The sequence below is a fragment of the Populus trichocarpa genome, chromosome 16 (assembly GCF_000002775.5).
Source record: "Populus trichocarpa isolate Nisqually-1 chromosome 16, P.trichocarpa_v4.1, whole genome shotgun sequence".
Lineage (NCBI taxonomy): Eukaryota > Viridiplantae > Streptophyta > Magnoliopsida > Malpighiales > Salicaceae > Populus > Populus trichocarpa.
The window spans coordinates 7,037,081-7,049,648 of record NC_037300.2 but is presented as its reverse complement, the minus strand read 5'-3'; the positions used below and the strand labels follow the sequence as shown (position 1 = coordinate 7,049,648).

General features: G+C 34.4%; 1 protein-coding gene across 1 annotated transcript; it reads right to left on the bottom strand.

The window, feature by feature from the left end:
- Positions 1-5,286: 5,286 nt before the first annotated feature.
- On the bottom strand, positions 5,287-7,839 carry LOC7486470 (zinc finger protein JACKDAW). The gene is made up of 3 exons (XM_024587086.2): positions 7,309-7,839; positions 6,795-7,191; positions 5,287-6,599 (listed from the first exon to the last, which is right to left on the bottom strand). The coding sequence occupies exons 1-3, from the start codon at positions 7,436-7,438 to the stop codon at positions 5,600-5,602; spliced, it is 1,527 nt and encodes a 508-aa protein (XP_024442854.1). The 5' UTR covers positions 7,439-7,839; the 3' UTR covers positions 5,287-5,599.
- Positions 7,840-12,568: the final 4,729 nt, after the last annotated feature.

The window sequence follows — 12,568 nt, the reverse complement described above, 5'->3', positions numbered from 1 at the left end:
TCCCCATCCAACCAAAACACAGAGTCTCAAGCCCTATCCTCATGAAGATCAATGCCCCGGGAAGATAACGATCAATCTAAGATATCCAAGTCTCAGTGAAAAGAAGACCGATTAAGAAGGGGAGAACCAAAGAAGACCGATTAAGAAAACAAACACAAGCAGAGAGGGGGGAGATCAAACAAGAAAAAAGAGCAGTCGAAAGAAGGAGGAAGAAGAGAGAATTCTCCAAGAGTGCTTGACTATTACTGTCGCCCTCCTCTTCGTCATTGCCAGGTAAGGCCTTCCTTTTTCCCTTCGTTTCTGTTTATTTCATTACAAGAAGAAGAACACAGGGCAAAGGTAATTTAATTACCTTCGCCCTGTACAGCGCACACGTGGTTTGAACCACGCGTGCTTGCTGCCCACCGGGTCACTAGCTTGGGCCAGTGACCGGGCTGGGCCGGATGAGTCCAACCCAGCCCATGCGGGCTGGGCTAGACTCAGCCCTAAAAAGGGAGTGGGTTGGGTCTGGGCTTTAGGCCCATCCGGCCCAAAGTGTGTTTTCTAAGGGTGTGTTTGGCAAAGCACATCCTTATGCCTTGACCATAATTTTTATGCCCATGTTATTTTGATATTTGGCCAAACGAACCCCTTTTCGATATCAGAAAATTCCAAAAATATTTAGGGATCTTTGTTGATTTATTTATGGGCCCCTCGCACTTTGACTTATTTTTTTCTTTGCATTTTGTATTTGTTTTTTGTTATGTGCGCAATCTGTGGCCTATTATTGTTAAATACAAATCTCGTGTAATGTTTTTTTTTTAATTCCATCTAAAAAGTGTAAATAATAATAAAGGATAAATAAAAAAAATGACATAGAAAATTTCTTCTTCAAATTCATTTTTCGAGAAAATATTCATTGACGCCAGAGTCAGGAGTATCGTATTTTTGAATTTGTGCGATATTTACCAACGCCGGAGTTGGAAATACTCATAGGAATTGTTCACTGACACCAGAGACAGGAACATGAAAGGAAGAATAAAAAAAAATGAGAACAAATTCTTAGCAATTTTAGACGAAACCAGCAATGCAGCCTACCTTAGGTAGGACGCTTAAGGGGTGATAGCATCTTCCCTTTTGCGTAATCAGTCCCGTACCATAGAATCTCTGTTGACCAGTCAGGGTTGCTAGTGACCATAATACTAGGTGGCGACTCCTTGAACAAGACCTTTTCCCCTAAAAAGAACAAGATGCTAGATATCTGTTCTTTTTCCATATAGATTATTATTTTTAATTGGTCGCCGCGATGTCCGGGTGTGACAGAATGGCGACTCCAGTGGGGAATTTAGGACTAAGCTTTGCTATTTGTCTTTTTTATTGCTAAACTATATTTGTCGTATTGTTTTTTTTTCCTTGTGGTAGCTATGTTGAATTTATCAAGTTTTATTTATTTATTTATTTTTGCTCTTTTTACTGTTTTAGCATGCATTGTTTTTCATGTTTATCATGCATATATATTGGATATGAATCTAAGGGCTTCACGCATCACTTATCTCATTTTTAAAAATATGTGTGGTATCAACTTTAAGATAAGTGGAGAAGTAACGACACCCCAATGGCTTTACGCAACCAGTCCCTTGCCTTAGAATCTCTGAAAGACCAATTAGGGTTCCTAGTGACCAAAATACTAGGTGGCGACTCCTTTATACAAAAAAAGACCCCGAAATCAATCGAGGGTTGCCGCGCTCCGCCGCGAGGGTGCGACAGTGTTTTTTTAAGAACAATATAATTAATAATATAATAGAAATAATAATGATAATAATAATTGCATCTAAGTTAACTTATCATCCATTAAGACTGCTAATGGTCGATTACAAACTCCTCTACAAAAGTACTACTCTCCTCATTTTAGATATTTGAATTAATTGAGCAAATAAAAGTAGCTAGCCATGGGTTTAAACCATTATTATAAACTATCAAATTTCATAAAGGTTCCTTTTAGGGTGAGTAAACAAGTTGTTTGATCTTTCATATTTGTCTTAGGTTTCTTGTGAAGACATCTAAATACAAAGTTTTGAATTTTCCCCCCTCCATACAACAAATCACAATATAACGCATTGAATTATCCCTAGAAATGCTGCAAACCTCATGATGAATTAGTCATGAAACCTACAATCAAGATTGAAATCTGATCTTGAAAAGTCAAAAGAGGTTTGATAAGAGTGTGACACATTGAAAACCTATCCCAAGGCACCAACACTATTGGAATTAAATCGAATGACGCCACAAAGCTAATTAAGTTTTGATAAGTCAGTTTGGTTCTTTCAAGAACCAAAAAATATATGAATCACTCTCACACACAAGTTGAAAATTCAGAATGACATTATTCAATGACTTCTGAATTTTAGGTTTACAAAGAGTTTAAATACTTTTAAAAAATAACCCTAATGGATATACCCTTATGGACTAAAATGGCTGACTTACAAAATTGACCCAAAACCTATAATGATAAGCCCAAAATATTAATCCAAACAAACCTTGGATCTTAGTTGAAAACCAAGTATTAATTAAGCTCAAACATGAAAAAAATAATAAAAATAATAAATTTGATAAATATACTAAATTTGTTGCACCTAATTAAACAAAATAGCCTGTGATAGATAAATTTTATAGTTTAAATAATGTCATGAATAAAATTTTCATCCTAGAAACACGAGGGTTTTTGTGGCCACCTTTAGATATCCAAAATAAGACAGGAAATTGATTGTTAAAGTTGCCTCCCCTTTAGTTTCCTTATTTGTCTAGGATAATTAATTGTAGCTTTAAAGAATCCTCTCAAAACATGAAAATCCTTGTTGCTTTTTTTTAACCTTCCTTGTAAGATTAGGTAACTCTAAAAAATAAGCTAATCAATTTGTTATTAAATATCATTATTCTTTTTTTCCTTATATTGCCAGGATGAATAAGAAATCCTTTTAAGAAAATGATTTTGGAACATTAATGAATTCTTGTCACACTTGAAAATTATGTTGCAACCCATTAAAGATTCTTGTAGAATTAAGAAATTCCCCAAACAAACTGTCATATCCTTATAAGAAAATGATTCTCGCCAAATAAAAAGTTCACATATCAAAAGAAAGTAAATAATAAAATTCGTACAACTTATTATGATCTATATCTCAAGACCTTTTTGAATTTTGATTGACTTGAAAGTTTACTCCAACATATAAAAATACCTATATAATCTTCTACTAAATAATAAAAAAATTTACGTCAAAATCTAAATGTAACCTTATACATCAACAAATTTCACCAAAAGAGAAAAAAAAAAGAAAAACTTCTTTAGCATCCAACGCAAGACCAATATTCTTTTGTCCAAAACTAGCTAGTTCGATGTATGTGCAACATCCCATAAATAATGAGAGATGTCGTTTTGGAACAGTAATTTCAAACTCCAAAGATATAACCCGCCCAGGTCTCAAAAAGATGGTCGTGGCAAGTACCAATAAAAAGGTAATACTCATTACAATAAAGTTCCTCTTCCTCAATGCTCTAAAAAATGTACACCTTTCGTGTTTATAAATGGGTAATGGGAAAAGGTAACTATCCTAGACTCCAACTTTCTAACATGTCCATTTCATCTGCTTGCAAATGTCTACTATAAAAGGCATTAATTAATGGATTTATCAATCAATAAATAAATAAATAGAAGCACCCGTGAAAGTCAAATATGTGCCGCTGCCGGCCCAGAGTGACCCAGCACCATAGACTTTGGGAGGCATGCACACACAATAGGTCCCCTTAAAACTGTCTGAAGAAGACCTTTATTGTTTAGAACGTGGAAAATGGTTTTCTAACTAGATTATGGGTGAGCTAATCTTCGTATTATATAGCATAAACTTGATTAGAAAAGTAGCATTTGTTGAAAAGAAGAAGATATATATCCAATGGTGTTTAGGAGAGAGGCTTGCAACTTGATAATTAGTGGTTCAAACCCAGCCTCGCCATTGTGCAAAGATTCCCCACTCCCCATGCATTGATGTGTAGGCCATCAGTCTGGCCTCGTCGGTCAAGTCGTTATTGTATTATCTGGTTGGGGCCAGAGTTCTTAAAACAAAAAAAAAAACACGTTTAAATACTAAATTTAATTTATTTTAATGTATTTTTTTTTTTAAAAATATTATTATTATATTCTCAAACATCCCCTTAACAATTTATAACTACGGCACAATGATTTTAATAATAAAAAAAAATTAACTTGAAATGATGTGAATCCTAAAAAAAACTCGGTTAAAATCCAGTAAAACTCATTGTTTTGTTTTTTAAATAATAGTATCTATATTTTTTTATAAGATAAAAAAAAGTCGTGGGACCCAAGGCCCCGAGATTTACTCTAAATCAGTATAGAAACTATATTTTCAACTTGTCTTAAACACCTTTTTTCGCCGAGGAAGATGTAACAATCGAACAAACATAATTATAATTTTTAGAGGAATTAATTAATTTCGATTCATGTACCAGAGTTGATTATTATTTTCATTTCAAATATGCTTGAGATAATTATTAATTCATTATTTTTCTTGCTCTAATCAGTAAGTATCATCGATGAGAATCATTTCATTTCCTTCATAAAGATTTGCTTCTATTTCTCAAGACTTAGGACGATAAGAATATTTAGGATTTGGATTTTGAAAGATCACTAGATATATTAGTTACACTGTTTATTCTTATATAAATAGGGAAAAAAATATTTATGAATTTAATTTTATTTAAAAGATAAGCTCAAATAACTTTTCGGACATGAGATGAGTTATGCATCGAACACTAGATTAACTGTCAGTATGCATAATAACTTGCCATGGAGAATAAACCTTTAACTCCATGTAGCAATGGGGAATTTCACAATCCCATCATACTGCCTTTGACAAATCGTACTTCTTTTCCTTGGCCCCTAAATTTTCTCCTAAGCTTCCATTGACGTAATTAACACCCCAAAAATTCATGAGTCTAGCCAATCGTAGCGTTTGCCCTACCTAGCTAGATTCTCCCTAGTCAAGAGAGACACTAGAATATTACACACTGCTTGATCTTAGACAAGAAAGAGAGACTTGTAAAGCCGAATCTCTCTAAAGACTATATTATACTATATATTAAGCAAATTGAACACCAACGTACGGTTTATATTGTTTTCGATTTTCACTATAACAAAGACTTGGTTTTGCTTTCAAAACCCATCAACGTTGACGAGGTAGCCGGATTACGTTGACGATCAGTCAACGATATGTCTTTGTTTTCCGTGCCCTTCAATTTCAATAAAGAAAGGAAAATATTGATCCGACTATACGATAAAAGAGCTAAGACACATAATAGAACAACAAGAAGAAAATAAAAACAACAACAAAAAACAAGGAGAACATGCATGAGTTGGAGTTTGTTCAATGTTTAGTTATTTTCTGACATGCTTCATCAACCGGGCCACCACTTCCAGTCTCATTTATCACTACCATTAACGAGCCGCGCCCTTACCTTCCACGACCGAGCCAACTCGGTCCCTAGATCGGGTGTTTTAGCCTCAAGTTTGTGCTATTTTAAAACAGGCATGCAATAGTGTGCAAGACCATCAATGATTGGCAGTGAAATGGTTCGAGCTCATGGCTGAACTTATTGAAGCGAACTTAGCTAGGTCATGTGGCAAAAATAGACGACCGGATTCACTACTCATACCAAGAAAATCTCTCGTTAAGCCACTCTCAGTAGAATTTGAACCTCTTTGCAACTTCAACTGAGTCGGGTCATTTTGTAGGTTTCCACTTGTTTGCATCACAAGTTGATCAAGATTGCTTGATGTACCCATCACTGCATCACTCATTGCTACACTATTATAAGTTGCTGTTAGGCTCTCGCTTGCAGGTTGCTTAACATTTTGAAAGACATGGTATAGCTCGTTTGGATTCTGGTTGAGAGAGATGGGGTTTGTTGTAGGAGAAGAAGAAGAAGAAGAGCTCATCAATCCATAACTGTTGCCAAAGAAAGGTTGATTGCTTCTTGTAGAACCCATTTGGGCTGCCTTTTGTAGAAGTGCTGTCGCAGACATGGGTACAGCAGCTAGCTTTAATTGCTTGTTTTGAATTCTATCAGAATACAAAGAAGCTGACGTATCCCCCATATTGGCTTTGTTAATACCTTCTTCCTTTAACTCATGAGACAGTCCAGATAAGGTTAAATTCCCATGAATATTGGCCGAGGATGATGAACTATAGAGATTGGCTACCATTTGCACCATCTCAGGCAAACCAGTAGAAATCGGAGGCACGTAAAGATTTGAATTGGGAGTAATGTGTGAATTGGCCTGATTTATCCACAGAGAAAGTCCAGTCTTTTGTTGATCAGCACCGAGAGAATTTCCTGGACTACTCATGCCACTGAAATCAGGTCTGAAACCTGCACTAAATTGAGAAATACCTGCGATATCTGGAACTCCTGGCCGGTTGGAAAATCCATGGGGCAAATTTACTGTGTCATTTCTGAAATTTAGATCTGTGTCTTGAACTGAAGTGATCCTTGCACTTTCATCAGCTAAGGCATCACAAAAGGCTCTGTGTGTGATAAAACTATCTTTCCTGTTTTGATATATATATATTAGAAAACCTAGTTAAAAATTGTTCTATCAGAACTACTTATTACCTAGTATACTCATAAATGAAGTACCATCTAATTCAAAATCAAAGGGATAGCATTTATTTCATCTGCTACGTGATCATTGACTGAAAATCAAGAAAATCAAGTGCAAGTGTATATATAGTAGCTAATAGTACCTGGAAAATAAAGTCCCACAGTCACATTTATACTCTCTAGTCCCGCAAGTCTTGGAGTGAGCTTTCCAGTCTGATTGAACAGCATATTTCTTTGAACATTTCTCACACTTCCACTTCTTCTCCCCATGTTTTCTGCTAAAGTGCTTCTTTATGCCAGTTAAGTCTCCTAGAGCTCTAGATGAATCGTGGTGAACGCAGGTCTTTTCTGGGCAAATATAGACCTTCTTTCGTACCTCTTTGTTGGTCCTTTGCTTGAGCTTCCATGGAAGATTGTGACCTCTTCGATGAAGTTGTAAGTTTTGGTCTCTTTGAAATCCTTTATTACATATTTCACATATGAACCTGTTGGTTGCCATGAGTGTCTTAGGAGATAAAGCAATAACCTCAGCATCTGGATCTGCGAAGACATAGAAACTGTTTATTTGACTACTGTTCAATTAAAGAAACTTGTGTACATATGCAAGAATAAGAGATGAGTTCCCAAGCAAAATATGAAGCTAAGCGTGCTACTTACCTGGTGTTCCTGGCAAATTTCTCTTCCTTTTGGCCACCGGATTAGGATTAGGCTTAGGGTTTGCATTATTCTGGTCTTGAGCAAACCCTGCTATTAAAGAGGGTAGTGAAAAAGCATCACCAGACATCATTTCCACTTAAATTGAACTACCAAGTAACCAAAACCCAACAAGGCAACAGCTTCCGAAAAAGGATAAAAACCGTACAAAAACAAAAGAAAGCAAGAGTCTCTCCAAACACAACCAGCTAAATGTTTAGTTTATTCAAATACTGACTTCACTCTTTAGCTAATTCTGCCAAAAGAAAAGAAAAACACAACTCAAGCTTGAATCTAAACACCCCACTAAAAAAAAGACGGTCCAAATTAACTTCGGACTCTTCTTACAGAGATCTGGTTTGCCCTTGTTTGATTTCAAAAGAAAACACCAAAAAACATGATGACTAAAGAGAATATCTCTATCTTATTCTCTAACAGCTCTCTCTCTCTCTCTCTCTTATTATCTTGGCCTTACTCTGCCCCCCCTTTTCTTTTTCTTGCTGAAAGTCGGTCAGCCATATATTTCAATAATGGGCCACACCTCTCTCCCTCACGCACACACAGTACACATCGCTCCCACACAGACGATAGAAAACGGTAAAAAAATGTGTGAGAGAGAGGCTATCAGCTAGTACGTTGTATAATAAGAATGTGTAGGATTGCGTCTTTTTGTAGCCTTTTGAGCTCAAACTCCAATTATCAGCAGGAAAGTAAAAAAAAGGTAACTACTATAGTAAGGGAATGATTGGCAATAAAATAGTAGTCCCATGTAGCATTAACTGGTAAAAGTGAGGTGATGCATGCGGTGCATGAAAGTAAAGTAAAAGGTAATTGATAGGATTGCTTGTTTTACTAGGGTGTTTTTCCTTGAAAACAAAATTTGAAAAATGTTCTGGCAAACTCCCAGCCGTGATTGTGACATAATAATAATAATAATAATAATAATAACCTCAAATCTAAACTATATCCTAAACTAACATCCCTGATTTTGAAAAAAAAACACTCAAATCTATTCTCAAACCCCAAACTGATCTCAAATATAAATTTTAAATAATACCTAAAACTTAACCCTATCAAATCTCAAACTCTAAAAACAAACATCAAACTCAAACTCAAACCCTAAACCTAACAAACTCAAATTCTAAATCTAAACCCCTAACACTAAACCCTAATCTTAATCTAAATACAAACTCTAAATCCTAACCCCAAAATCCAAATTCTAAACATTAACCCTAAATTATAAACCAATACATTTCGTCACTTATTTTACATCACCTCTCTTTTTCTTAATAAAGAATACATATACATGTTATATTAATCAATCCCCAGGATTTTCCCAGCATCTAACCAATAATTTTAAAGGAAAAAAAATACCCCACATGAATTAGAAGTATTGCATCTTCAATTTGTATTTATGAAGTAGCTAGAAATATTGCATCTTCAATTTGTATTTATGAAGTAGCTAGAAATATTGCATCTTCAACTCTAATAACATAGATGATAGTAGCCCCATTGTTGCAATTTCCGTTTGATTATGGTAACAGCACAATTTAACACGTAGAAAAGTAATTGGTGTCGGTAATAACACACTATAACATTGTTGTTTTCCTTCATATGTAAATGCTCGATTTAAAATTTTAAACAACTTAAATATGAAAAATTAAAAAAATAATCAAAATTAATAATTTATCAATCATGAAAGCCTCCAACAGTATTGATATTATAACTACACCCAACCTTATTGTTTTCATTGTCATGATACACGTAAAATTTAAATTGATTTGAAACTCTACTACATCAAAATAAATTTGAAAATTTATAATAAGATCAACAATATTAAAATCTCAACCTACCTGACAAAATAATTATAAAAATATATGTAAAATAAAATACAAACTCATTATTAAAAAAAATGACATAATATAATACTATATATAAAAATATACTAAAATACAGTTAGGGTTAGAATTTAGGGTTTGAATTTGAAGTTAGTTCAGGTTTAGAGTTACGGTTAGAGTTTAGATATTTGCTAACAATTTTTTTATATTAAAATCGCTTTTTTCAAGTATAATATTTTAAAAAAATCATAGTTTGACTTGTAATATTTTAAAAACTCATGTATGGAGACCTTGATATAAGCTGTGTTTTTTTTTTAAAAAAAAATTATCATGTTAGTTTGCAATTTTTTTTTCCAAGCGGTGCTAAATTAAAAAAAAAAAATCGTTTAACTGAGCGGAGGATATTGATGATCTGATGTAAAACAAGGATTGGAAAAGTTGCTTGCCTTTACAGCCCATGAGCAAGTATTGAAATGATTACACCATAATAACAGTTTTAAGACCCAAATTTAGCATGCAGTGGCTAGCAGTAGAGAGAGTCAGTGACGGTGAAGTGTGTGTTTGGTGAGAAAGAGAGAAAGTTAGTTACGTTTCCCAAGGCAATGCATAGATAGGACCGTCCGTGATACACTGTCTCTCTGCAAGGGTGTGACTGTGGGGGCCCAAGCTTAGACTCTGATCATCACAATCATCATCATCATCTTTCTTCAATTAATCATTCCAGCAAGTTTGCGTGCATGTGGGCTAGCTCCTGTGACAGTATAGATACAGCTACTCCTTCTCTGTTCTAACTGGGTTTGGTGCTCGTACGATCCAAACAATTGTCTTAATTTGTTAACATAATTAATTTTATCTCTATTTTTCTAATGATAAAACCTTTTGGCCCCTCCCAAGCTTTTCATTCTGGATTCATCCCTCGTTAGTCCTTAATTCAATCATATTTTAAATTAATTGATTTAATTTATTTTTCATATCTAAACTCTTGAACTCTATCTATGCCATTGTTTGAATTCCAACTTTTTTTGTTTTTGAGTAAGGAATAGGCAATTAATGCTAAAAACATGTACATCCCCTTGAATGAAATATTTAGATTCATGAATTACACTTGGTTTCCAATCCACAAATATTTCTTACCTAACATTGACATTGCAAATTAGGATGATAAGTATGAATAATTCCTTATGGTCTTGTTCTTGCTTTGCGCAAGATTTTCTTATGAAACTTGTCTCTGTTCTTGTTCTTCAAGTTAGGTAATGATTGTAGCCGCCATAATGCCAATTGCTAGCTCAAATTTACTTTTGTGTTGAATTAATTTGATCGGCTTCCACCTCATGAGTCACGCATAGACTGTCAAACAATTTTGCACTAATATCATGATCAAACCTTTTAAACGAGTAGATAATATCTCTTCTGTGAATACAAATATGAAATTACTAGGGCAGGCTTCTGTTAAATTTGGTTTCATAGTTAACTAGTAGACTATTCTTGATATATATATATATATATATATATATATATATATATAGATTCTGTCATATATTCATCTAGCTCTGGACAATGTGATTTCTAGTTTTTGCCAAACCTAAAACTTTAGTGATGATGTTTCAAAATTTAAATAACTTAAAAATAAAGTTTATGTGTCAAATAATTGGTTAATCTTTTAATTCAATCAATTTTTACTCTCCGTAGTTAAGGTAGCTATGACTAGTACCTAAAAAGATCTCATTTGATGAATTCAGAGACTCTGTAATGCTTAAATAATTATTTATTTAGAGAGAGAGAGTAATAATATTTTAGAGAGATGCTTTAAAAATATACATGCAATAGAGAATATAGATTATGAACCCTTCTTTGAAGGAATCATTTGGGCTTTATAATCCATGAACCTTATCATTTTACGGAGAGGAGAGGCTGAAGTATTCTTGCCCTGATAGTATTTAAAAAGAGATAAAATATTCCTTACACATCATCAATGAGGGATAAAGAAACAAGTCTTTTTTTTTTAAAATTATATACATAGGGATATAGAGGGATGAGTAACTTTGACCTTAAATATTCACATTAAGGGTATTGACAAAAACAAACGAAGTCTTATGACCTAATTAAGAGTTTAAAAAGATCATCAATTTTACATTCATTTTGGCTTGGCGAGATGTTGAGCCTAGGGATATTGGGTCTAGTGGCGTACTAGACCCATATGTACTTGGGCTTAGCGCATAGCTGAGCCTAGGGAAGCCGGGTATTATTGCTTGCTAAACTCATATGTACACGGGCTCATCGTGTAGCCGAGCTTAGGGGTGTTGGGTTTGACGACTTGTCAGACCCATACATACATGGACTCAACGTGTAGCTGAAACTAGAGATATTGGATCATTACCCTTCCTTTGGTTTTTTTGTTAAACATGGATTTTAGGCAAAAATAACATAAAACATGTTGATCCATCAAAAAAACCCTAAGTCCTTACGTATTTATTACACAAAGATTTTGAAAGGTTACCAGCTTTAAACAAGTTTTTTTTTTACCTAAGAGTTGTTTGTATCGTTAATGAAGGAATTTTTACCTTCCCCATAAGATTTGTTCATTGCAAAACTATTGAGATTCTTTATGGTTATATGTCTCGTCTTTTTTTAACCTATCTTTATCAAAAGAAGGTGTCCATTAGAAAACAAGATGATGGTGTTCATTCAATGCAGCGATTGAATGGACTTTTAGATATCTAAGATGCTACGAGAGGTTACTCGTCCAACAGTGAAGGTGAAAAGATGTTTCCTTTATAACCCTAGTCATTCTTGCTTTTATCTTTTCTTTTACTTTCAATTTCTGTAATTTATAAAGAACTACTCTGTTGAAAAAAATACACCCGAACTAGATTTGCTATAATCCAAGAAGAAGCCCTCATTCTATGTATTTCCCACCAAAGGTTTCTTTTTTGTTCTCTACTTTAAATAGAAAAATGAAAAAAAAAAGAGTCAGATCTGTTTCTAGAAAATTGGATGTTGTCTCTGATGAGGAGTTTCTATTTCAACCTGGGATTAGAAGAAACAACAAGGGACAACGGTCCATCTGACTAAGCCCTAAAACTAGATAAGATGGAGCCCTAACATCCATTTATGGTAAAGGAGAATAGTTCTCCCCGTAGGAGAAATACTTCTCTCACGATTGTTAGTGAACCTTAGGGGAGCGAAAGGTTGCCTTAGGCCCCTAAGAATGATACCCCCAACACTCTAGGTGTGGAGGACATTGAGTTCGTTAACATTCGGCATACAGGAGAGTACACATCTCAAATGCTTGCTGAGGCTGAGCGTATCAACCAATCGATCTTGAGCTCTACTCAGGGTCATTTAGAAATTATAGTCCTCTTTTGCATGTATGCATTGGGGTAGTT

What these genes read in the sequence shown, in the direction of transcription:
- LOC7486470 (XM_024587086.2), bottom strand. Translation starts at nt 7,438, where the DNA reads ATGATGTCTGGTGATGCTTTTTCACTACCCTCTTTAATAGCAGGGTTT. An exon ending in AAATTTGCCAGGAACACCAG is followed by an intron (nt 7,192 to 7,308) that starts GTAAGTAGCACG and finishes ATGTCTTCGCAG; the next exon opens with ATCCAGATGCTGAGGTTATT. An exon ending in TGTGGGACTTTATTTTCCAG is followed by an intron (nt 6,600 to 6,794) that starts GTACTATTAGCT and finishes ATATCAAAACAG; the next exon opens with GAAAGATAGTTTTATCACAC.